This window comes from Setaria italica, chromosome V (genome assembly GCF_000263155.2).
Source record: "Setaria italica strain Yugu1 chromosome V, Setaria_italica_v2.0, whole genome shotgun sequence".
Classification (NCBI taxonomy): Eukaryota; Viridiplantae; Streptophyta; class Magnoliopsida; order Poales; family Poaceae; genus Setaria; species Setaria italica.
In genome coordinates, this window is record NC_028454.1 from 23678690 (window position 1) to 23705539 (window position 26850).

Consider the following 26850-nt stretch of genomic DNA (forward strand, 5'->3'; position numbering starts at 1 on the left):
GGGGCTCAGGGAAAATAGAATCGAACCGTTTTTTGTGTAACTAGTGGTATTGGTGGGTAATTACGCACCAACTTCACGAGAAGATTCAAAAGATGTGGTTTTGGAGCTGCAAAAGAGGTGCTCCAAAATTCCACCCCTAATTGCAGTACAGCTCCTGAAGCAGACAAGCCGGGGAGGAAGTTTCCTCGAGGGAAGTTTTGTTTTCACCGAGAGATGGCAACATGCGGGACTGCCAACCAATCACGTAAGCTGTAAAATCTAGATCTGATGGTGTAAAAAAATTTACCGACATGGTTGCCGCGGACCTCGCCTCGTTTGTTATATTCTAACTAGGATCATGCCCGTGCGTTGCTACGGGCAACCAAATATTTATACTACAAGACACTGGATTCAACAGGATAATAAAAATATGAAACATGAACAAATATAAAATAAGTATAAGATTTATAGGATGGCTTAAAAATATGAAACACTTACAATATCTGTACACAAAGGTTTATAAGATGTATGCAAGAACCGGATCAATGGCTTCGTCATCATCCCGAACACCTGGTAAACATTGCAAAGTTTCAGAAGCATTCATAGAATAAAGTTGGTTGCCATATTCATTCTTTTTAGCAAACATGGTTGCTATATTCATGTGACCGTAGTTCTCAAAAGAAATACTTGTGGCCATGAAAGACAAGTAGCGGATAGCATTTCTTCAGCTATTTTGATATTTCGAAAGCCATGCTGTGAACAGGAGTAATCAAAGAAAGCAAGGTGATCTCTTCAGAAGGGGTAAGAATAATAGGGAACCATATTATGAGTTCTTATAACATAACCTTGCATTCCAATCAGTTATCTATTTAGAAAGGATAAGATCTTGTTCACTACCACAAGCTTCCAGATTAATTCCCTAGACACTGACTGGTTTGATATGACAATCGACCTGGAGCCTTTTTGGGTTAGCTTAATGGTGAATACATGCATATCAGGGCATACTACATGATAAGCTGACACATTGCATTATACGAATATTGGAACAAGATGACTCACCATGGTGCTAAATAGGACGACAGTGATTGTGCTGGTGATCATTATCGCATTGCCGTGCAGCTGAGCGTGTCCAGATCTTGTGAACTGCTATTCCAAGACGACAACCAAATGATCCTATAGGAAAAAGTCATTACAGCAAAAAAAAGATCTAAACAATTGCTCACATGTTTTCTCCATGTTGTTTTCTCCATGTTATTTTCTCCAAAGGTGTCTTTTTCGTTAAGTTGGACAAGAAAGACAGGGGAAAAACAAAAGCAGCTCTTCCCACCAGAACTAATCCTAGTAAAATTGAGCTTATGCCAATGGATTTTCCAGGTCTGCAAATGGTAAACAACAAAACTGAGTGTTCATAAATAAAAAAAAGGTATTTATAGCTGAAAGTGCATTAAACTGACCTGTCACTGGCAAACTTCCACTTTTCGATATCAAAAGCATCCATACCAACATACAGGAAAAGGAAAATCTCGGCAATGAAGGATAAAGTTGCAAAGGCATGCCTGAGTAGATAAAAAAGTCCAAAGAAAATCAATTGGTATCTTTTTATTTAACTTGCTAAACATTACTGGTGGAATAAATTATGGAGTGAGTATAATTACTTGGTTGTCACTATTGAGCTCTCTGTCACATAATGCCAAGTGTAGCGTGACTTCACAGTACCACAGAAAAACACAGTGAGAATAAGAAAAACAGTGCACAAGTCTCATGGTTAGGGAGGCCTCAAAAAAGGTAAGTGTTACATTGCATGTGTACATGTCTCACATGTGTCGAGATACTACTTGCATCCCAGATAATTTTCAAATATCTCAACTGACAGCGTGCAACAAGTTAACCAGTCAACTTTCAAATAAATATTTGTCATATGGACTTAATGGAATTGTGTACATGTTACACATTGAAACACAGCTAGCTGATAGAATCAGTTGCATCAGGAGAAAATTCTTACTCAATTAGACGTAGTAAGAAAGATAGTAACTCTTTTTTTAAGTAAAATAAGATAGTAACTAATGTTAAAATTTAGCAAGTTGTTGACTCCAGATTTCGACACAAGTAAAATCGGCATCAGGAGAGGAAGAAATTAGAAGATGCGGCAAGATGCAAGGACGACAATTGGAGATCGGCCGATTGGTGCTACAGTCAAGGATCGGTTGGTTGGTGCTACAGTCGAGGATCGGCCGATTGACCTTTGGAGTTCCGCCTCGCCCGACCTTAGTTTCCAAGGTCGGAGTAGTCTGAACCCTCGACATATGGGTCCTAGTCGGTTGTCCCTTGCCGATGAGGTGATCGGCCGATTAGGAGGTTGGAATAGTTGGGCCAGTGTGGGCCTAAAAAGGATTATGAAGATGAAGAGGGAATCAGCCCATGAAGCGCGTGATAATCGACCTAGTGCGAATCGTACTTGTAAATATTCATTTTCTGTTTAAATTTAGAGATAGAGTTCTAGTCGGATAAGAAGTCGTTTGTAACAGGTTATAAATAGCCACCTTTGTAGATCTATAATCATCATCAACTCAATACAACAAACTACTATTTTCTCGTACTTACTTTCAAGCAGGTGACTTCGCCAAATACTTTTCTTCTTTTTCACGAGTTCGTACGAGTTGGCGGGGCTGCATCAACTTGACCTCCGGCCGATCTTGTAAGTTCCTCTTATCGAGTAAATTCTAAGCTTTAACTTCGGGCGCATCGCTGTCGTTTCGTTTAGATTTATTCATCAGTTATCGATACTTACTAGAATTCTAGGTTTTGCCTGTTGTTCTAGTTTTATCACCAGTTATTCAGCTAGGAATCGACAATTTCGATTTTTTTCTCGTACTTCGTCATTTAATCTACTTATTTTACGCATAGCCGATTAGATCTGTTCCTAGTGTTGTTGCTGTAGCGCTGTCTAGATTACTCCCGCAGTTTTCTTTATCAACGCTGCCTGGTAATCGGCTGTGCCATAGCCGATTTCTTTATTACGGCAAATCGGCCGATTCGCTGATAAGCTTTCTCGAGATCGGAACCTTAGCCGATCACAACCTCTGAGATCTGACACGTCTTTTTCCTTGCCAATCAACAGGTCAGATTGGCTGGCACGCCGCGTGAACCGCACCAGGGCGATCACCCGAACAGGAGCTAAGCAGATTCTCCCGGGTCGTGTGTCCGACGCTGGGAATTCGATCAACCGATTTCTGGCGCCAATACAAGTATTGTTTTACAACATTAGGGGTTGCACGAAGCACTGACAAGGCAGAAATTTTTTATATAAATATAACTTTGAGATGTACATTGTGATTGCACCATCACAACAGCTCTCTCTCCTTCCTTCATTATTTTTGGGACCTTAGGCAGTGCTGGACAAACGTGTCCTGAAAAAAACATAAATTTGATTCAATCTCACACGTCACAACAGAACATTTTTCTCATCCAATACATGTTGTTTTCAGGCTTCACAAGAACATTATGAACACTACTGAGAAGAGCTCTATAACAGTTAATCATTTGAATAAAGATTATGGTGCAATTACCTTCATTAACAAAGAAGGTTGATCCTTCTTATGGAGATTCTTCAACTATCGATTCATCAAGTAGCTTGATTTTGTACTTGACTGTACAAATACATAAACAACGCACGGGTACGGAAACTTACATCTCCCCATGGCAACACACGGGCAAGCCTACAGTCGTTACCCCAGCGCATTATTTCTCTCAATGGTATAAATTTTCATCAAGCATGCATATAAACAGTTTCATCTAACAATACTATTAGATTTAGACACTGATGCCGGTGATTGTTAATCTCCGTCGGGTCTAAACAACCATATCTCCATAGGCATCAAGATGGTGATCTAATCTTAATGGTAAAGACGACAACCATATCTCCACAGGCATCAAGATGGTGATCTAATCTTAATGGTAAAGATGTGAATAATGTAATGCTAATCCGTTTAAGTACGAACAAAAAAGGGACAGGCTGCACATCACCGGCGGAGATTAACATTTGGCCCTTTCCTGGCATCACCGGTGGCGGCTACACATCAGGGACAGCAAGGGCAGCCGATTAGTTGAGGGCTCCTCTTCTACAGGCTCTTCTCGTGCTTGGCCTTGTGGAGCTCCATGACCTAGTCGACCAGCATCTCGACGGTGAGGCCGAAGCACTGCTCCTTCCAGTAGGTGCTCTGGTAGATCTTGGAGGGCACAATCTGCTCCACCAGGAGGATGCCGGGGACGCCACCGTGAGGAGGTGCGGCGGGCACAGCGCCACCGCCGCGGCCGACGGCGCGGACCCGTGCAGGCACGTGGTGGCCGTCGCCGTCACCGCCGCCGACGTTGAGTGGTGGTGCGCCGACGTGAAGTGCGCCCGCTTGGACACTCGCAGCGGTTCCCAATCCTCCCGCGCCGCGACCACGACGCGGCGGTGGCGTAGACAGCTGATGGGTCACCGAGGAGGGAGCAGAGGAGGGCGGCTTGGAGGCGACGGACGATGGGGTTGGAGATGACGGCGCCGGCGGGGTTCAAGGCTACGGACAGCGACTCGTTTTGGGGGGATGCCAGGGTCGGCGGCACAGGCGAGGCGGCGGAGGCACGGATGCATGTGGGATGGTGGCGTTGGCAGAGGCAATGGCAGCGTGGAACTGGGGAGGCAGGCGGAGGGACGGCTCGGAGGGGTGGAGGGGGATTGGACGGAAGGAGATGCTCGGGGCGAGGGCCACGGATGGAAGGCGCACGACGTACGGCGAAAAAGTCTGGATCGGACGGCGCAAATCGCCTCTAGTGCGGGACGAAGTCGAGCGGAAGGAATGACGTACGAAAAAATGTCTTCCTTTTGCTTTTTTTAGAGTAGAGATTATGTATCTTTATAAAAAAAAGAAAAGAAAATCAGTGAGTTTTCACAGTGAAAACGGGCTGCATCGGGGGGCTCTTCTAGCAGGCATCCAATTCACCGCCTGGATGGCCCGTGGAACTCTTCCGCGCAGAAGAAGGTCGCGGGAAATGGCCGGGAATTTGCAGGAAATTAGGCTTCCAAACTAGCCTTTAGATGCATGTTATATCGCTGCGCCGAACAGTTTTGGAATCATTGCTCTATTCCGTTCCCCTCCCCCTCCAGCCGTCGCCCGTCAGGCACCGTCACAGGCTCACAGCTAGCGTGCGCGCGCACGCAAAAAGGCCTCTCCGTCCCCACCTCCTCTTAGCAGTCACCAGTTAGCACCATCCCCCAATCGGCACGAGCCAAAGCCCCGAGCACACACAAAGAGCCGCCTCCAACCGCTTCGCCTCCGCTTGCGCCGCCGGCCATGTCGCGCTTCTTCCGCGGCGCTGCCCTCGCCGCCGCAGCGGCCGGGGGCCTGTCCTCTGCAGTAGTCTCGTGGAACCTCTCCTCGCCCCTCCCGCTCTCGGCCTCCCCCTCCTCTTCCCCGTCGACGTCCGTCGGCCCCGCCGCCGCTGCCACCGGCCACCTCGCCCTCGTCCGCGCACACCCGGGCCTCCGCGAGCTCGGCGCGATGCTCACACCGGCCTCCTTCTTCGTCGACGCCACCCAGGCGCTCCTCGCGGGCGCTCTGCGCTGCGCGCCCCTCTACCCCAGCACGCTCCGGCAGGGCCGCGACTACCTCACTGCGCAGATCCTGTCCGCGGAGTCGGAGGGCCACGCGGCGTCGGAGGAGGCGGCGATGGACCGGATCAACATGGCCCTCCTCGACGCGCGTGACGGCCACCTCGACGACGCGAGCGACGCCATCGCGCGCCTCGCCGCGGAGCGCCCCGGCGACACCACCTCGCGCCTCTACGCTGCCGCGCTTTGCCACGTGCTCGGCCGACACGAGGAGGGGACGCGGTGGCTCCACGACGCCGCGGTGCCCGACCTTTCCCGCCTCGAGCACAAGATGCCGTTCGTTGAGGGCGTCCTTGTCTCCACGGTCGGCTCCGCGCCGCGCGCCGTCGCGGGCTCGGAGGAGCTGGTCTTGCGCACCACGCTCGGGCTGGTGGAGCTGACGATGTGGTCCATTTTCCAGCACGGCGATCTGCCGGAGAGGCTTCAGGTGTTGGCGTTGATGGTATTCTTGCGGGGGGGCCGTAGCGAGGAAGTTAGGCAGAGATGATGGACCAGCACCGCCGGAGGGATCTCAGGACGCATCGTCACCCCAAGCTTCCTAGCTAGGTGATATGAGATCAACTAAACAATTTCATTCAGATACTTCGATTCTTACGTGTTCACATGATTCCGGTTGCGAATTTGCTTTGTTCTATAGAGTTTGCCTCGGCTGCCACTCGTGTTTAATTTGCTTGTTCAGACCATGACCATTGTGCTAGATCGAAACGATATCCATCCCACAGATCTGAATATGTTGCTACACGGTTCCAATTCAAGTGTTTAATTAGTTTAGTGTCTGGTGTATGTTTTCCGGTATGAAGAGTGTTTATTGTAGTGTTAATTTTTAACAATGATTTGATGGTAGAGGTGACCAATTGAACATGTAATTAGTTGCATTAGGAGATGGGTTAAGGAAATTCTTTTAAATGACATATATTGCTCTGCAGGAAAAATTGTTTAATGTAATAATTTCCCCTCGTAAGAATGGATGAAATTAAAATATGCAACTCTTGTGTGTATTTGAGATCTTACAGTAGGATATGGCACAATGTATTTGATAGTTGTTCATGTGGTTAGGGTTGGTAATCAAAGCCTGTTATATTTGTTAAGATATTTCATTTGGCAAATCAACAGGTGGGCCTCACTGTTAAGGACTGATAGAATGTCCATATAAACCTGCAATTTTCCATATTTGCAATGCAGAGTGAAGACAACGTTCAAACAAGTTATTGACCATCTATTCCTCTATGTTTAGAATATCGAGAGAAAATTAATTATGTGTCTTATGTTTTGAATCTAACACACATTTATATTAGAATTCTGAAACTGACGACGTCCCGTATTTCCTTTTTCTTGAAAACTAGTGTGGATGGTAACATTACCTAGCAATAATTCTTTTCTGATAACTACAACATGATCATGTTGCATTTCAATTCAATTTTTCCATGTATATGTAGCATCAGTTATTTCAAAACTCCACCTGTTGCCATCCAGTTAGCCCTTGTCATTTACTGTGGACTAAAGCACTGAGAATTATTGTTTTCGCAGATCTATTGTCAGTTCCAAAGCCCATTCAGATTTAGGTGGACTACTGCGAGATGATTCTTTGGCTAAAGACTGAATACTCGATTTTTGTGAAATGCTAGTCTCCCGATTCTTTGGAATGCTGTATGGAGTTCGGATTAATATTGTTAACCAAAACTGTAATGCAAGTTTTGACATTTAACCTCTTGCCCTCACCATATTTCACGTTTATCTTGGTGTTATTCATGTGTGCCATGAATTGATACGAAAATACTGCTTCTTGTTCTTTTTTTGCTGAGTCAGCCGTATGAAGGCTGTATGACTTACTGAATATGCTGTGAAAATATTCATGATATATTTGTTTTTAAGTATTGTCGTCCCTTTATCCATTTTAAATATAGTTTGCGTAGATATAGCTTCTGTTAGATTATTATGCGAACAGAGCTGTATCTTGTGTTGTTCGATCTTCTTTCTGGTGTCATTTTCCATTGTTTTGTTTTTTCTAAGGCATTATTAGTTTACTTGCTAGCCATAGCCACACATAATCGTAACATATTTATGAGAAGGTTTTTGTTCTTTTCTGTGATTTGAATCAGTCAATTTTTCCCTTCCTATATGAAAATATTTTTTGATACAAAGCAAGTCTGATAATATTGTCAGAGAACTTCATATATTATTGTGGATGCTTCTCATGATCTTTAGTCAATTCATCTTGCCAGTTGTGCAGCGTATTTGATTTGTTTCTTCTTTGGTCAATTTATCTCTTAGGCACCACCAAGACCACCATCAGTTCAGCAAATTAAAACACTAATAATTCTTAATGAGAAATTGACATCTCTTACAACATCAAGGCTCCCTTTTCTTCATGAGACATTGAAACAGAAATGGGATTATCTTAAGACTTCAGAGAGCTGCAAACAGCAAAATGCGAAAAACAATTTGTCGGAAAAGCAAAAGCTGCATACTGTTTGTGAATTGACTCGGGGCACTCTTTGTTTACAAACTATTGATGAACCTTCCATTTGTCTTTTGTTAAAAAAATTTCTAAGATTGCGTGACATCTTATTATTTCTCTTAGGCAGTAAAAACCGCATATGTTTCATGCAAAAGGCATGACTGCTACTCCATCCGTCCCAAATTGTAGGTCGTTTTGTCTTTTCTAGGTGTATAGCTGTTGCTATGCACCTAAATATAGTGTATGTCTAGATGCATATAAACATCTATGAACCTATAAAAGCTAAACAACCTACAATTTAAAACGGACGGAGTACATTTCTTACCTTTTTAAGAATATTCTTCAGCCAATTGGAAATGCCTACCTTGTGATTAAACCTCTGGTACCTTTTTAGGCAGATGGGGTTGCATAATTGAATAATCCAGATTCAAGCACATGCATCCTTTGAGATAAAAAGATAATTCAGCCGAATTGAATAATTATTAAGTATAGAGTGAAGTAAAATGTCCGCGCAAATTCCAATAAACAAATAAGCAATGGCACCTTGTTCACAATAGAGATGAAGTCAAATGTGTGTGACAAACTACATGAGGAAGTATACTTAAGCAGATGACTAATTAAGTCCTTTTAAACAAACCTACCCCTACCATTCCCATTAACAAAATGAGAACTGGCCAAATATTACGCATTGATTTCCGAAGCACACTCTCCCAGTAGACAACTTCTCCCTCATGAGCACAAAGATGATGGGATGGCATTTGGTCTCCTCCACGACCCAAATTTGCAATATGAGCTGCAAGAAACTTGAACCAATCCACTATCTCCTGGCAACAGAATAAAGGGAGATGAAATAAATAAAGAAGCAATAGCTTGTCTATGAATCTCATGATTAGTTTTAGCTATATAGTGCACAATCGAATTCTGGGCCTGTATTCGTACAGGTCAATTATTCAGCAAGTACACGGTACCATGCATATCAAAACACTACAGTGAATTAACCTTTCAGCAGGTCAGCGTACATATCACATAAGTGGCTCCTAATGGATTCAGGAGCGCATGACTGCCATGGGTGTGAGGTTCATGCCAGAAGCCTGTTTACATATAGGAACCTCTCAAACACTTCAACAGTACAGAATCAGTTACCATAGTTAAGATATCTACATTCTATGACCCCGCAACTCCGGCGACATATGAACAAACAGAAATTTTCATCAATAGTATCACTTTTGTTTGCCAGTTCATTTTTCGTACCACTAACATAATTTTGTCTATTTGACTTCTTTCATCACAAAATAAAGAGAACTTGGGCTTAAGTGTACAGATGGAAATGGGGCTCCCCGATCCCATGAGGTATATTTTTTGCTATTATTCTTAGAAATTGATTAACGCGACAGATGTGATGAGATATATTTTATTGGTATTACTCTTAGAACTTGATGAATGTGACATTATTTTTTTTCAAACACGCAAGAGAGCTGTGTATCAATATATTAAGAAGAGTAGGGTTTAAAGAAAACCCCAAAGTTACAGCACACGTTATGAAAAAGGGCAAACCTGTGCAGAAAGCCCCTAGCAAAAATAGGAACTATACTTTCCTATCAACACAAAACCTAAACCAGATCCAGGACCCAGGCTGCTCTTGTAAGGGCACTAGGGCGAGGAGAAAGGAAATTCCTCTAGCCCCTGCCATGGCCCAAAGACGTAGCTCTTCTCTTATGACTTCGTGAACTCCATTCAAATCAGGGCAAAGACCATCAAACACACACCAGTTACGATGGTTCCAAACAGTCCATGCACCTAGAATGATGATAGAATTTAGCCCTTTTCTGACCTGACTTGAAACTCTCTCACTTGCTTTTTCCCACCAGTCATCAAAAGAAGTTACATCCTGTTGTGGGGTAAGAATTTGCAAGCCCACCATTTGAAGCAGCCTGAACCAGACTTGCTGAGTAAAAACACATGAGACAAGCAAGTGATTTATTGTTCCATCCTCTTGGTTGCAAAGGGGACACCGATCAGGATGTGGGAGACCCCTTCTGGATAGATGATCTGTTGTCCAGCATCTGTTGTGTGCAGCCAACCACAAGAAGAATTTGCACTTGCCCGGGGCCCAACTTTTCCAAATCCTATCACAAGGTCCAAACTAAGTAGACCCAATAAACAGAGTGTCGTAGGCAGACTTCGCTAAGTACTGTTGTTTTGAAACTTCTTGATTTTGAAGAAAGTCTGCACATTTGAAGAAAACATTGATCAAAAACTAAGTTATCACTATGAGGTTATCCATAGAATTACTTCAAGAAATTAACTTACCACCATGAGATTCTCCCACATTGCTTGTCATCCTTCAACCATATTTCTTTTTTCATTCCATTTTAACCCACTTTGCATTCTAGCCGCTTTGAGCATTTTGTAGTCTCTCTTAAGCTGACCTTCTTTATCTTGAATATATACCTTTGTGTACGAGACAGACTTATTTCTCAGATGGAACTCCTTCACCATCTTGTTCCATCCTTCAGTGTTCCAACCATTATCACTTCTATAGCCACTATCGTTATACTCATGGAGAATTTCAACAAGGGATTTCTCAAGAGTTGGGTTCCAATCCGCTCTTTATTTTACTACATTAACAATGGTCAAACATTAGTAATAGAAATTTCATAGCATCAATAATACAAAATTGACAAGAAAGCACGAAGAAACATTAAACACCATACCTCTTGGTGAACCTCCACTCCTCTTTGCCCCACTGCATTTAGGAGAAAGCTTCTTTTTAGTAGCACTTGCTGTAGGCAGGAACCTACACAATTTTGGCGACCCCCTTGCAATCACATTGAGCTTTGGGGAGCCTTTTCCAACCATCGCTTTCACAGAAAAACTTTATTCATCAACTTATTCATGATACAAGCTTATTAACTCATTACAACCATAAAAAATAGCTTATTAACTAATTAACTTATTAAAACTTATTCATGAAGACTAATTTACATGTTGCTGGTACTGAACCCACATTTCTTGAGCGATGGTATCTCTCAAAGCATTGCTTTGTGCAGTGCCTGGGTCATTGAGGTTATCACCATTGGGTAGAGAAACAAAGTGTGTTGGATCGATATTATCCGGCTGATGATCCAACCATTCCTCATCTCCATGAAGTAATCGGATTAGATTGTGGAAGATGGCAGTAGCTACAGGTATTTTCACTTGATTTTCCAACGTTTGGAATGTGGCAACTTTGAGAATGGGGAAGCGCTTCTTAAGCACCCCCAAAGTCCTTTCCACATGGTTCCTCAGTAGTGTGTGGTGGTGGTTGAAGAGCTCCTTTGAGTTTTGTGGTCTTCGATGTCCAGCTCCAAATTATTTCAAATGGTATTGAACCCCTCGATATGGAGCGAGAAAAGATGGAGTATTTGCATACCCTCCATCAACTAGATAGAATTTGCCTGGAGGTACCTGGAAGTCCTTGCTCATAGTTGATCTTAGCACTCTGGAATCTGTAGCTGATCCCTCCCATCCACTAGAAATAAAAAGTGATGTTGAGATCGAAATCACATGCCACCATCATGTTTATGCTTAGTGTGCCCTTCCTATTACTAAAAGGAGAATGCTTCTCAGGGATCTGGAAATAGGAATATGAGTTCCATCAATGGCACCGAGACAGTTCTTGAAGAACGAATAGTATCTAGAATTATCTTGGATTTTCAAATGCACTTGATTAGGATTGGGGACTGGAGGAAATGGTGAGAAAGTGTGGGAATGACCTTCTTGAAGAAGTGGTTGATGTGACAATGGAAGGTGTCGTTGTTGTGCCCAAAGGTCACTACGAGATCCTCATATGAGGCGTTGCGACTTAACATGTATAGGAAGAAATCCAACTTCTCCTTCACCGTAATCCTTGTATCAACAACGAGCCTTTTCCTTATAAGATAAGTCTCCACCTCTTTGAAGATGTGGGGTTCCATCCTAAATGTAACTTGACAGTTCTTGACATGTTCCTTAAGGAGTCGACGAACCTTAACCTCTCTTATTTCTACAGATGTATGGCGTTTCTTCTTTACTCCTCCTTCTCTAGCAGAACCCATCAAATATAAGGTAGGGAATAGAAACATCATCATGACATCATCTTCTTCCTCCCTCCTCTTTCTAATACGATCTCGCAAAGAGATACTCATTGCAAACTAAAGCATATAAATTTAAAATTAGATAGTGAAAGGATCTTGTGATGCCTAGAGGGGGGTGAATAGGCTCACTATAAAATTTTCCTGAATAACTCGCAGCGGTATTAGATACGTCGTAACTTCTGACACTGTGCTAGAACTTTCGATGGATCGGAACTTTCGGTACAGGGGTGGAACTTCCGACGGCAGGAAGTGAGCTGAACAAAATTCAAAATTAAACTTTAATCTGCCAATTCTGTTTGAATCAAAAGATGATAAATGATGAGTAGAGACTACTACAGCTGATAGATATGCAAGGAACTTCACAAATTTATAGATCAACTCAAATCAAGCTTCTAAGTCAATATGAACTCAATGAACACAATAAGCACATGAGACAAAGGATTTATTTACCAAAGTTCACTTCCACAAAGGAAGCTATGTCTCTGTTGAGGAGCTCACAAAGAGCCGGGTCCTCACTAACTCTTTACCTCTCTCAATCAACCACAAAGGAGGATTGAGTTACTTACTATGAATCCACAAATGATGGGGTGATACAAATGTTCCCGAGCCCACCACACAAAGAGGGTGCTCAAACAGGTGACACCTAACCGTCTAGAAACAAGCTTCAAGAGTAACAAACGCGAATCGAAGGCCGGATATGCTTCAAGTGCTCTTGAGATGAACTTGTTGAACCTCACACTCAAAGCTTCAAGTCTCACACCTCCAATCTTGCTCTCACCCAATCCCTAGCTCAAACTCTCAAGGATTTAGCTCAAAGAGGGAGTGGGAGGTGTATTGAATGTCTATGGGGTGTGTTGCTTGAGTTAGGTCAGCAGCAATGAAGGAGAGGGCTGAGGGGGTATTTATACCTGAGCCCTAAAAACTAGCTGTTACAATGCTATTATGTGCTTGTCGGAACTTCTGACACAGGGTCGGAACTTCCGACATAGTTAAACTAAAATGGCTAGGAACCTCCTTTCGGAAGGTATAAGAAACTTCCGGTGCATATTATCGGAACTTCCAACACAAGGTCGAAACTTCCGACAGTGTCAAATTAAATCCACTAAGCATCCCCGGTTAGAAGTTTCTGAAAACATCCGGTCGGTGTCGGAACTTCCGACCCCCTTGTCGGAACTTCCAACACTCACAGCAATTGTGAGAAAATAAGTATGCAAGTGAGTGAATTGTGTCTTCTCAATGGGTGGTTAGCATCTCAAATAAGCACTTTAATATCTTCAAGCTATCCATCTGCATCCCCGTTTATAATACGGTGTTGCTATACTCAATTTCAAAATTAGAAATTATAGAAAAGTTTTCTTTTAAGCTCAACACCATTCTTTATTTAAAATTGGGGTTCTTTTCTTACACTTTTGCACTTTTTTAGAATTTAAACATGTCAATCACTCGATAAAGTCATTAGTCCCTTAATCATGCATGTCATCAACACCAAAATCCACTTAGGGGGCTAAATACACTTTCATATAGAAGCTAAATAGATAAAATGGAAGGCTAAACATGATAATTTTACTCATTGCAATAGAAAAAATGAATGGCTGAACAAGTTAAATAGAAAAAATGAAAGGCTTAAACGTAGACAGAATTAAGTACCTCCTAGAGTTCGTACCGGATCCCAGGAAGGTGCAGGTTCACCTTCCCCAACTCTAATTGGTGCTGGAGAGATCTACAAGAAATAAGAAAAGGGTATATTGTTTAATGCAAAATATGTTATTGTTTAAGAGTTCAGCACAAAATCATAATTAGCGCTCTATCAGATGTACTCTGCATCGCATAGCTAACCAAGTATGCAATCCCTTCGAAGATCAAGGCTGAACATAACATCTGTTAGTAAATGTGGCACCCCTAATTAATTCTCAAACCTTGATATCAAATGACTTTGATAGACATCTTCTGTTAGGCGCCAAATATGCCAAACGACTAGTAAAAACATAAATGTTAACATCTGCCATGGTATAGTTTTGGGTCAGAGGAACTCTCCTCTCTTTGCTGGGAAGCTAGCATTTGACATCTGCCATGGCATGTGCCATGCTTCTCCAACAAATGTAAAAGAGAATGGCCAAACGTTGGAAGGATGGGAGTATCAGGAGGCCCCTAGACTGCGGAACACCCTTGTTAAAAAAACCCATTGGATAAACACCCTTGCCACCCTTGATTGTGACAATAAACACAATACATTGCACGGTTATTGCAACTCGCAAGAAACAATAACAGTTAACAGCACCAAGATCACAACCTGGAGTTAAGTAACAAGACCAAACGAGGATCAAAGGGAAAGCAACAAAGAGAGCCAAAACAATGGATTGGTGACCACAGCAGAGAATAGGAAACAAGTAATGTTTTGACCTACCTAATCTTTTGACTTGAAAATCAGAATCAATTATGAACTAAATAGTGTGATGCCCAATCATTGTCAAGAGACAACAAACCTCACACAGAATCACAACCTACCGCATCGAAAATAACCATATCAATCAAATTGTATCCTGAGGCCTGAGAAGACAGAGCCCAGAAAAGGAGATGCATGTATATAAACCAATCCCTTGATGAACTAAATATACACGTGAGTTGCCATTACAGGAATGTTCACTATTATGGCAACAGAAGCAACTCAGGGAAAAATGCATAAACTAATTCCAAGACAGAAAGTTCTATATGAGAAGTTGAGACTTGATTATTTTCCCCTCCAAAAATTCAGGATGGTACTCTTGCTACAAGACAGGGCTTTTGTACTCCAATACCTACGTATGCAGTCCTAATTCATGGGAGTATCCCTAATTTGTGAATGCATCTTCAATGCAAAATCACCTCTCAATGTTGAGATTCCGATATGGTACTTTTTCTAGGTAAAACCAAGTCCAGGCAGGCTCTAAACATTGCAAGCAGCGTTAGCAAATGCAAATGCAAATGCCAAAAAAAACTCTTTTTTACATAAAACTTATCAGAGATGCAGTTGGTTGGCGGTGTGTACACCGGTTTTATTTATGATCTCATCAAGACACAAATAACTGGTTGGCTCAAGGTTTTGTAGTAAAAATTGAACTCATCATATTTGGTTTAGAAAGTCTGCTGGGCCTTGAGGAAGACAAGGAACAATATAGCATTTGAAATTAATGTTCTCAAAGAACAGGATCATTGATATTCTTCATTTATATCATTTATGCAGGAACTCAAAGTTTGTTGAGAATGGGAATTAGACCTCAAAGTTTGTTGAGAATGGGAATTAGACATGATGGACACAATGTCATTTGGGGATGAGCAACAGAGCTTCAACCATCATCAGGGTGCAATAAAGAAGTCTAGAGTAGGAGGTTGAGATAAAAGCTGATATAGTTTGGGTTGATGTGTGCAGTTTAAGTTGAATCATTTGTGCTGATGCTGTCAGGCTGGTACCCCAGGCTGGTACCCCTGCTCTAATGAACCTCGCCCACAGCAAACAAGAACCGGCCAGCCCGGCCTGGCTACCTAGATCGGCGAATCCATACGAACCTCGCCCACCAACCAAATCGCCAATGCAAAACAGCGACACGCCCACCAACCAAAGAAGCGCAACAAGGGAAACTTCCGGCTATGAAGAATAAGAACGCGAGGATGGGAGAGGGGAAGGAAGAGAGGGAGGCGCTTACCGGTGAGAAGGTGGCGGAGAGGGTGAAGGCTGGACGGGAGCCGGTCGCCGTTGGGGATGTGCCACGCCACCACGCCGTCACCTCGCGCCGCGACTTCTCGCCGCCGCCTCGTCACCTCGTGCGCCGCCAGCGGAGCCCTCGCATCCCCGCGTCTCGCCTCAGCGCTCGTGGATTCGTTCCGAGGGTGAGGAGGTAGGTTGTGATCCGGGCCGTGGAGTGTGGGAGGAGTCCAATCCAGGCCGGTTTTCTTTCCAAGCCGGGCCAAAACGAACAGCTTTTTCAATGCAAGCTGGCTTCGAATCGGGCCACTCCAAACCATCCGGAACGGGCCTCATTCCGGGCCATTCTGAGGAAACCGAACAGGCCCAGAATGTAAAGAGAGATGTTCAACTAGCAGTTTTGTTAGCAGCTGCAATATTGGTTGAGCCGCATTTGGTTGGGCCAACAAGTCCATATGATACGGGCCAATAGACCAGTGACCATTCCCTACATTTTTTTCCTCTTTTGTTTTTCAATCACTTTATGAAAAAAGAAATCTATTTGTCGCCTCAACTATGGATGGAGTTCGATTTACCACCCCAGAACGAAATACCAGATGTTGGCCCCTTCAAATTTTCCGTTTTGACACCATGTGCAATTTCGACACAGTCATGGTGTCCCCACTTGTCATTTGTTCTAAAAAGTGTGAAAAGAAAACTCAAGATTTTCCTTGAAAATGTGGTTCAGTATAAGCATTTGTACTATACAGAATTAACAAAAGGACATTACTAGTTAACTTATCGTGTACTACAAATTGCATTACCAATTTACCATGCATGTCGCTTCTGTTCTAATGAACTAGAACCAAACTAAGATAAATATGTACTCTACACAGCTCTGATTTAGATTGAAAGTTCAGTAGAATGCAGTTGAATGCAAAGTTATCAACATACGGAAAGGACTTCATCAGTTAGAAATTGTGAAATCTGCATTCCGGCTTAGAAAAACAAGGGTCAAAGCTACCTACTTTAGATTAGAACAGAGAGCTTATGATAAAATGAATGTACTGTAAGTCTGTAAGTCTGCAAGAGCTTGAGGACACATCAGAATCACAAAGGAGTAAGGATTTCTGATTTTATTTCATAGCTAGCCGGCATTTCTACATTCAACTTTATGAAATCCAATATTAAAAGAAGATTCCAGAAACTGAAAGTACACTATCTTGTGGCAGATAAAGTTCAGATAATACTAATAGCATTGTGCTAGAGGAATCAGCAATCATGATACTATGGGGGCATCTGGGATCTGATCAGAAAGACAAAAGTTCAGGTAATTTACCCGGACTCATAAAAAATCAACATATCATGAGTTTATGACAAATCACTGTTCTCAGCAATAAAAAATACGTGTATTTCAAATGGCAATACCATGTCACTGAACAGTCATAATGAACTAGAAAATTATGCAGATAGCTAGATACCGAATTATTATTAAAAAAACGTCCATTATCCAAAGATGACATACATTGCAAGTTATGTGAAAGGCTGATTTCCTCACTAGAAAAGCAGAGAATTTCAAATGCTAATTTATCAGGGCATGGAAGGATGAACAATAAGTGAGCCATCATTTAGTAAATGTGAAATCCACATTCAGGCTCATAACTTTAAGGCTAACACAAACTTTAGACAAACATAGAGACAAACAATGAGTTTGGGTACTGCAAGAGCTTAAGATTATGAAATAGTCACATTTCCAATTCCATGCACATCTTCTGCATAAGTCCATGAAAACCAACAAACAAAACATAAAAAACACATAGAGTAGTGAGAAGAGGTATAAGAAAAGGAGGCTTGCTAAATGATCTCACAAATATTTATTCCCATTAAAAGGAAGCTTTCCTAGCTTCGGTGTATGGACCACGCCATAGCATTATACTAGGATGATGAGCAATCATCACATTATGACTGTAATGTGTTAAGTACCATATCACACTAGTTCATCTTCAATGCAACTCCAATTCCATGCTGTATTGAAATAAGGAAAAAACAGAGCACTAGCAAACACATTTCCAAGCTGAAATAATGAAAATCCGAGCTACTTTCTGTTTTGCATTCAGTTAACAAAACCGAATGGAAAGTGGAAACTACAAGGCACTGGAAAATTGGAAATGCATGGTAGTATGCAGGTTCAGCAATTGAAGCAGTACATTGCGATTTCGACGACTATCTGACTCTGCAATTCTGCATATTGCAATCAACAACTACCTCACTTTGAATACTGCAACCAGAAGCTACCTCACTCTGAACATTGCAATCAGAAACTACTTCACTCTGAATACCGCAATCATTGATTACCTGCTCTGAACATTGCAATCAGAAACTACCTCAACACGCCACCTAACATGATCTCAAGCAAATCCACTTACGGATCATAGGAAAGCTGAAACACCTGTTGCTGCCTCAAGGGAGAAGCCAAACTGGAGCAGATTGGTCCAATGGGTCTGGCCTCGGGAAGCAGCGCTGGACATGGCCGCCTTCTGACCACATCCCGTTGTCGCTGCAGGGGTAGTGATTCACATTGCCATTGCCGAAGATCACCGCATCGTCATAGAACTTTCCATCATCCAAGAAGTAGATGCCTCCCTGGAGGTACTCATCCGCCTTGTAGGATCTGGAGCAGCCATGCCCGACGAACAGCATCTGGTCACCCAGCGTGTCCAGCTCGCTCCATTCGAAGGGGTACAGATCGACGGGGAAGTTGGCGTCGGCGTCAGCAATGTTCCGTTCGATCCCCCGGAACACCTTGAACTTGGACGTCGGCTGATTAGGATGAGGCGTGAACCTCACGACCATGAGAAGCTCCTCGCGGGACACGACGAGGTAGCGAGCGCGGACGTACTGGTCGTGGAGGCGTCCACGGGGACGGAACCGGAGCGTCTCCCACTTTGTTGTCAGCATGTTCTCTTGAAGCCGGAATGGCTTGCACAGGCGGAGATGTTCGCCCTGGGTGACGAAAGCGAAGGCTCCACTGTAGAGGTAGAGGACGTCCTCAACATCCAATGCAACGTCGCCATCGCCTGGTGGCACGAAATCAAAGACCCACCGCCAATTCTTGCGCCAGAGCGCGACGCAGCGATGGCGTGGCGGCAGGGCGGCTACGACGCTAGGGGCTGGGTTCCGCCAGGATGTGACGATGGCGGCGCCAACGTAGTTCGTGTGTTCCGGCGAGGATGAGAGCGCGGCGACGTGGATGACCATTCTGTGGACGTATGGATCGGTCCGGCGCCGGAGCTTTCGCGGGAGGTCGCAGACGTTGCCGGTGCGGATGTTGAGGGCCTTGTGGGGGCGCAGCTCGCGGGTGTCGAGGAGGAGCCAGGCGCCGTCGTGCGAGCCGAAGCAGCGCGCCTCGAGCGGGGTGATGTTGAGGAAGTGGTGGACACGGCAGCCGCTGAGGACGCAGGCGACGCGGGTGCTCCCGACGGGGAAGGGCGCGCGAAGGAGGAGCCACGGGAGCAGCCGCCGCTGCGGGAGCAGTTGCCCCACCAGCTGGTTCCGCTGCCGGCGAATCATGTTACGCCACGCGCGGCACACGAGGGACATGCGGCCGTGGTCGACGCTGCACGGGATGTGCCTCAGGATCAGGCGCTGGGTTTCCTCGGGGAGTTCCTCCATGGACAGGGCCTGCGGAGGTGGGGGCGCAGCCATGGGTTCGCAGGATGGGTGGGAACCGGAGGGTGAGGATGGAGGTGGAGTTGCTGCTGCCGAGAGCAGGTTGGCGGAAGAAGAAGAGGAGGCGGTGGAAAGGGGGAGGGCGTTGCGCATGCGCTGAGGCCTGAGGGATTCGAATCCCCTCCCTTTTGTTCTGGTGGAGAAGCCGGCGGCGGAAGAGAGGAAGAAGACAGCCTGTGTTGACGTGTTGTCGCTGGCTCTGGCCGTGGAAGTATTGTTGGGTTGGGCCGTAGTTATTTGGGTTTGGACTCTGACCATGCGCAAGCTTGGACCCTGACCGTGGAGGGAAAGTAACTTGGCCCATGTCACATATTTGCGTGTATGCACGACGTGGAATTAGTTTTTTTTTCTTTTGATGGAAATGGATCTACTTATCAGTTATCACATTCAGAAGGTGATGATTTAAATCTAATGTTCATGTTTTGATATTTGCCACACCAATTTGTAATTGTATCAGTGTTTCAAATTTCCATGTGAGGCGTAATGTAAAATTTGCGAGTTGCAAAGCCACACAAATTGTGTACTACAGAATTATCGGTATAACACAGATATTTTCCAGGTTACGTTGTGTGCGCTGCAAATTGCAATTCAAGGTTACATTTGTCATGATGAACTAGAATGATAATCATTCTAATCTGAATTCGTTTTGATTTTTTTAGCTACGTAACTATTGCTATATATCTAAACACAATACATATCTAGGTGCATAACGAAAATTATGTATCTTTAAAAAGTCAAAATGAATATTAATTTAGGACGGAGGGAGTACTAAGATATATAACTGATTTCTGCGATCTAACTGATTTCTGCGATGTTTAGATCCCTTGGCGACGACGTCCTCCGTCAAGAACCCGTCTTCGTCGCGGAGCAGCTCCTCGCTGCCGTGGTTATCTAAGCCCGGAAGTACCAGCGTGTTGTGCAGGACGGCGAGCAGCAGCTCGCGGTTCGTGTCGCCCTTCTTGCCGACGAGCACGGCTGCACGGCCACCTTGGACAGGTAGGTGCCCCACTGTATTGACAGGTACCTGTAGACAGAGCAGCAGATGCTCAGAATTCAGAAATGGCCATGGCAAGTTGGCAACGTTGAAGCAACGCGTGTCTCAGCCTGATGCGAGATGTCAGTTGTCACCTGAGCGCGCGCGGCCGCGATGCCGATGGCGCCGGCGGGATCACGTTGAGGCGAGTGCACGCGCGCGTGTACACGAGCTTGCACCGGATCCGCTGAACCGCAGTGACTGCCGGGTCGATCGAATCGACCTTCTTCACCTGCAGAATCAGCAGTAAATTGGCCGTCGGCCGTCGCCATGGAAAAGGAGATGAAACGAGATGTCCAACAAGAAACAACCCTCACCTTGGCCTTCCCGAGCCTGGGCACGGCAGCCCTCACCACCTCACGTGCTCCTCGGGCCACCGGAGCGACACGTGCCCGCAGTACTCTATACTCCTCGTCCGCAGAGAGCTCCATCCACGGGTAGCAGAGCTCCGCGCCGCTGCTGCAGATCAGGGCGTCGAAGGCGGCCGGGTCGGTGCCGCAAGGCCTGAGCGGGTCCGCGGCCGTCGGGATGATCATGCCGGTCGACAGCACGTACCGGAGCCGCCGCCGGCGGTGGTGCCATGTCGACAGCTTTCCTCAGCTGGTCGGTGCCATCTTGCCGTCGCTGCCGTTGTAGGAGTCTGCGGCGAGGACGAGGAGGCTCTGCCGCCGGCCCGGTGCGAAGCCAAGCAATCGCCCTGGCTGAGATGGCCGGCCGGTCCGTGGAACGGCACCGGCGGAACGAGTCCGAGAGAGACTCGTCGGCGGCTGCGGCGCGGGCTGGCAGGGACACGGAGCAGCTGGTGCGGCGCCGTATGGTCGCAGACTCGCAGTTGGCGGCGACGTGGGACGGGTAGAGGCGGCAGTGCCAGTGCTGCAGCCAGGAGAAGAGATGGATGTTGCGGAGGCCGTTGCGCCGGCATTCAAGCCACCGCGGCACCGTACCGCGCCATGTCGGCCAGCAGGCCTCAGCGCGTGGGTCATCGCCGCTGCGTCGTGCGGGTCCACCAGCAGCCCGTTGTGCAGCGCCTTGATGATGTCCGCCGGCCGGCGTTCTTGGTGGCCTGCCTATATTGACAGTGCCACAACCAGATCAAAACAAATTTCATCTAAAAAATAGTCAAATGAAATTTCTGACCCTGAAATTGAACATGTCAAGAGATTTTTACCTCTGTCGGGGTGAGGTTAAGAGATTTTTACCTCTGTCAGGGTGAGGCCGAATGGCTCCACAAGAGCAGATGAACACTCGCTGCAAACGGTCAAGAAATTAATTAATCTCCAAAACGATCAAGAAAATTAAAGAAAAAGATTTGACTGTATTCTGAAATGGTTGTGTGTGTTTTTTTTTTTACTTTCAAAAAACGGCGTACATTCTTGGCGACAAGTGGGTGTATGTGCACGTCGATCTGCTTGTGGTGCTTGGGGTAGGCCACTGGCCGTAGATGTCGCAGTGATCGTTGAGCTTGAGCACAGCAGTCTGCACCGTGGCGGCGCTACCGGACATCCCCTCGATGCAGGGCGGACGCAGTATATGGACATGGATATGTACACCCAATAATTTTGCAAGAAAAATACCATGTACTATATATATACATACATGTATAGAAGTAATAGGCCAAACTGTGCATATTGGAGCCCAAACAAGCAAACCAGCCTGCTGTTTCCCCAACCGTGTTGGGCTGGCCCAAAACAGCACCTGCACTCCCGCAGGCCCAGCAGAACCCTGCTGCTCTCTCTCTCTCTCTCTCTCTCGTTGCTCTTTGTGAGTTTCTCGGGTAGCAGCAGAACAGATCGAGATCGATTTTTCTCTTCATCTTCCTCCAACTGAAGCTAGGGTTTGGAGTCTTGCCGATTCGCGTTGGATTGTACCTTGAATCCTTGTTCGCAGGCGGGGATTCGAGCCGCCGGGCGACGACCGTGGGCTGCCGCTCGCTGTTGGCCAAAGGGCCATGCCTGTCGCGGACGGCGACGACGGCATGGCTGCCACATTGAGCGCAGATGCAACGCAAGCAGCGCCGGCTGAAGGCACAGATGCGGAGGCGCAGGCCGCGTGCCGGTGGCCATGGGGACAGTGGCTGCCGATGCCGCAGTAGGCGCAGAGGAGGAGACCACGCCGGTGTAGCAGGCACCGTCTACCACCACAGCAAATTCAGGAGCACCAAAGGTTCATCTGAAATGCAAATTGGGCAATAGCAATGGATTTGTAGTTCAAACTCATGTTCGATGCAATTAGTTCATATCCTATGAATCTGGAATTTGATGAAGCATATTCATTTAATTATATAGGCACTCAGCCAACAAATTTGATGCGAGCGCGCGGGTGTATGGTTTAATGGGCGGGAACTCGAATCGACCCGCAATCGGACGGTCCATATTGCGAGATGGGCGGATCTAACGGCTCGTTCGCTAATGGGCAACGTGGACCCGTTAGCCACCCGCAGAATGACCCAGGCCAGGATTCGTTATTTAGAGATATCTTTCGTATGCTTGGTTTGCAAATTTTTATGTACACCCAATCTTAAATTCCTGCATCTGCCACTGCCTCGATGTCTTCCCTGTTCCCCATCAGCGTCAGGTTCGTGAGCTTTCGGAGGCGGCGGCTCTCTCCGTAGCCCTTGAGCCGCGACAGCACCAGGATGATACCCGCTGCTCTGTTCCAAGCTGAATTTCACAGCAAAGCCTGAATCAGCAGCACAACAGCAGCATTACCTCTGACAAGATGGGAGACAGTGGCTTCTTGGCCTTTCCGTTGCTCATCAGCAATTCAGCATCTGCAGCTGCAGGTCGCCGTCGCCATCGGCGAGGTCCTGCATGTCGACGTTGCTGAAGTCCATGCCGGACGGGATGACCACCATGCGCGGCGTGTAGCGGCGGAGGCAGCTGACGCCCCTGCGGCGGCGCACCGGGAGCTTCCGCTCCACCATGAAATCGAAGCTGTCGTCGAGGCCCCACTGCTCCTCGATCTCCTACTTGGCGCGGGTGACCACCACATCCGTGGTGTCCAGCCCCGTCTCCTCGGCCTCGATCCGGCGCGCGATCCGGTACGTGCCCTGGACCTCGGCGCGCGATCCGGTACGTGCCCTGGACCTCGGCGCGCGGCATCTGGCCCAGAGCTTGAGCAGCTGCTCCAGTTTGTTCGGCCCCAGCGGCCCGTCAATCCGACCATGGACAATCGTTAGGTGCGCCGCCACCTCCGCCGCGTCCGCCCGTGGATCACGTATGGCCACACCGGCATTGCAGTGCTGCCGCCGCCGCCGCCCGCGAGCTGGTCACCGAGCGCGTGCGCGTCCACGAACTCGGGGACATGCGGCCGCAGGGACTCCTTGTGGGGCCCGCATGGCAGCCGCACGATGTAGGCTCCGACGCTCCGACGCTGCCGCTGCCATCCTCTGCGTCAGAGGGGCGTGTGATCTTCTCGACGGGTTCACCGTAGGTCCAGTCGACGTCCGAGCAGGGACCAGGGAGATCTGCCGCGTGAGGAGGTCCACAACACACCACATGCGCTACCTTCGGAAAGGGCACGAGGGTAGCAACATTATTGCTACGGGTCTCATAGATCATCTCATATAAAGCTAAAACGGTTATGAACTCCAACTACCGACTAATACTTTAATTAATACATAATTTCTAAGATTTATACATCGTTTACACTATATACATGAATATATAATTTATAAGATTATTAATATTCACACACAACACAAACACAATGTATAGTAGTTGGATGAAAATTCGTGTTTTTTCATTGATCATCTGGGCGGACAATAATTTGTTTTCTTCTTCTCAGTAGAGGGTGTAGGTATATTTCTATTTTTTTGGTCCATTTGAATGTTATTTCTATAATTTTCCATATTAATTAGTATTAAAAATTAAGCAGTAGAGGAGTAGCCGCTTTGTAGTTACTGTGCAAGATTATTGATAATAATTTATATGTGGTGACAATTAGGTTTTATGGTTAGTGGTGACGAGTGCAATTATATATTTTCCTTTTGGGCGAAATCACAATGCAACCTTAGAAAACCTAGGACTCAAATAATTCTGGCCACATGTTCATTTAGGCTACGTATAGAATCAAAAGTTGTCAAAGTTTGGTCTTATTTGAATATATGTAAATTCCATCTAGTTTGTTATCAAAATTCTTTTGAAATTTTGTTAAAATACTGGCTAAATACTCGATGCCAAAATAGGGGTAAAAATCACAAAATTCCCCCCAAAAAAGGGGTGAAAATTCCGCATGGGTATAATTGTATTTTTACACCTAAATTGACACTGTTATTAAGTGCACCTATCAGAATAGGGGCAAATTCAATATTTAATTTGAAAACCCAGGGGCAAATTTATAAAGTTTCAGTAGAAGTAAAGTCACAGTTACAGTCACAAATAGTGGGGTAGGAACAAAATTGCCCCATAAAACAACGGATTCTCATGGTCATCAAACATATCCAACTAAGCTAATGATCCATTCCGTTCCAAAGCTAACAATCAGCAGGATAAATAGTTTCTCAGCAAATTGATGAACGAGTGCTCGTTGCTAACTTAACCACCAGTAGTAATCTCGACAATCAATTCAAGTGACCTTGAAGTGGTCAAGTGACGATGGCTTGGCGTGCCCCAATTCCATTCTGTTATTCAGCATCTCCCGCCAGGTTAAACTCCGGTACTGCGCAGGCTTTTCTGGCGTCACCAGCGCCGGGAGAGGACCGAAGAAATCAGACTCGCCATGATTGGCAGGGTTGAAGAAGAGGGCAATGGAGACCCTGGGCTCGTTCGCGGACTTGATCACCACCCTGTGCTCCACGCTTTCGTATGCGTCATTCGAAACAACCTGCAAATTAGATCATTGTGTAGGTTAGCTTCACGAAGGATGCAAATTTAATTTTGGACTTTATCGAGGATGATATAATTAATGCAGAAACTACATATAGACGATGAACACAAACTCATATGTACCTTTAGCACGTCCCCGATGTTGACTAAAACTGCACCGGCCGCGGGCGCCACGTCCACCCACTCGCCGTCGTCGAGCCGCACCTGTAGCCCGCCGACCCCGTCCTGTGCGAGCACCGTGAACAAACTTGCGTCGGTGTGCTCACGGCTGCCCAAAACCCGCTCCGGTTCAGGGCACGGCGGGTGGTAGTGGCACTGCATCAGGTGCCCTTCAACCGGCTCCAGCCGCTCGGCCTCGACGCCGAGCCCCTCCGACAGCAGGCCGGCGATCTCCTTCCCGAGCCTCGTCACCGACCGATGGTACTCCAGCAGGGACTCCTGGCACGCTGGAGGGAGGATGCGGAGGTCGGGACCTCCCGGGTGGTGATCGAAGCGGACGATGAGCGAGTCGCGCCATGACATGAGGGGCGGAGTGGTTGCGGCGGGCTGGACATCCCTGGGCCGCGGGATAGGTATGGTGGCGTAGGTGACGGCCCCGATGGGCGTGACGGAGTAGAGCGGCGACCGCGCCGCGAAGGGCTGCTCGTTGAAGGCCCTGACCTCGGAGAGCGCGGACTCGACGGTGCCGGCCGGGACGCCGTGGTTGGTGACCTGGAAGATGCCGCACGAGCGCGCGGCGGCGCGGACGAGCGCGGCGGCGTGCGGGCGCGGGAGGGAGAGGTCGACGGACGGGATGGAGAAGTTCCCGGCCGCCGAGGACACCGGCGCGACGGGCGCCAGGAACAGTGGCGGCACAGTTGTGACGCCGGACTCGACGAGGCCGCGGACGCCGCCGCGGGACTCGTGGAACTCGAACACGGCCAGCGCGTCGTGGTCGGCGACGGAGGGCGCCATCCCTTGTAAACCAGCGTTACGTTGGTCTTCCCGATGAGATGCGCTCGCGGTCGCTGGATCGATCGCGGGGCGGACTAGTTTCCTCGTCTTCATCACGTCTTCTCTTACAGCGTAGATCGCTGGTGGACCCATCACGGGGCGAGCGAAGTCCCACGTCTTCACGCCTTGTTTTACGGGGTGTCACCGTCGGACTCGACGTGGCCGCGGGCGCCGCTTCCGGAGTCGTGGAACTTGTACAGTTGTGCACGGCCAGCGCGGCCTCCTCGTCAGCGTCGCCGACAGAGGCCATCCCCTTGTGCAAGTACAACGGCGAGACAAACGGAGCCATGGAAGTAAAGAAATCCGACGTGTACGGTTATTTAATGATGAGAGAGAAGGAGGCTGTCGCCTCATGAGGCGACGGCACAGACTCGTGCTCTCCGAGAACCAATAGCCAGTGCAGTTGTTG

The 26850-nt window shown here is 46.6% G+C and overlaps 3 protein-coding genes and 3 pseudogenes across 3 annotated transcripts; 1 reads left to right on the forward strand and 5 right to left on the reverse strand.

Annotated features, from left to right (window-relative positions):
* Window positions 1–369: 369 nt before the first annotated feature.
* LOC101770456 lies at window positions 370–3677 on the reverse strand (annotated as a pseudogene).
* A 1573-nt stretch (window positions 3678–5250) lies between these two features.
* Window positions 5251–6151, forward strand: LOC101770873. The gene has a single exon (XM_012846257.2). It carries the CDS (start codon window positions 5313–5315, stop codon window positions 6114–6116), a length of 804 nt encoding a protein of 267 aa, XP_012701711.1. The 5' UTR covers window positions 5251–5312; the 3' UTR covers window positions 6117–6151.
* A 4204-nt stretch (window positions 6152–10355) lies between these two features.
* Window positions 10356–26850, reverse strand: part of LOC101771259 — a 41374-nt pseudogene continuing 24879 nt past the window's right edge.
* LOC101772057 lies at window positions 18321–19565 on the reverse strand. The gene has a single exon (XM_004971830.1). The coding sequence runs from the start codon at window positions 19563–19565 to the stop codon at window positions 18321–18323; it is 1245 nt and encodes a 414-aa protein (XP_004971887.1).
* On the reverse strand, window positions 20240–24121 carry LOC101772462 (annotated as a pseudogene).
* LOC101772863 (1-aminocyclopropane-1-carboxylate oxidase homolog 1) lies at window positions 25189–26402 on the reverse strand. The gene is made up of 2 exons (XM_012845984.1): window positions 25572–26402; window positions 25189–25446 (listed from the first exon to the last, which is right to left on the reverse strand). Exons 1-2 carry the CDS (start codon window positions 26400–26402, stop codon window positions 25189–25191), a joined length of 1089 nt encoding a protein of 362 aa, XP_012701438.1.

Coding starts and splice junctions, on each gene's coding strand:
- LOC101770873 (XM_012846257.2), top strand. CDS start 5,313: ATGTCGCGCTTCTTCCGCGGCGCTGCCCTCGCCGCCGCAGCGGCCGGG.
- LOC101772057 (XM_004971830.1), bottom strand. CDS start 19,565: ATGGCTGCGCCCCCACCTCCGCAGGCCCTGTCCATGGAGGAACTCCCC.
- LOC101772863 (XM_012845984.1), bottom strand. CDS start 26,402: ATGGCGCCCTCCGTCGCCGACCACGACGCGCTGGCCGTGTTCGAGTTC. Junction 25,447..25,571: donor ACATCGGGGACGTGCTAAAG/GTACATATGAGT, acceptor TCTAATTTGCAG/GTTGTTTCGAATGACGCATA.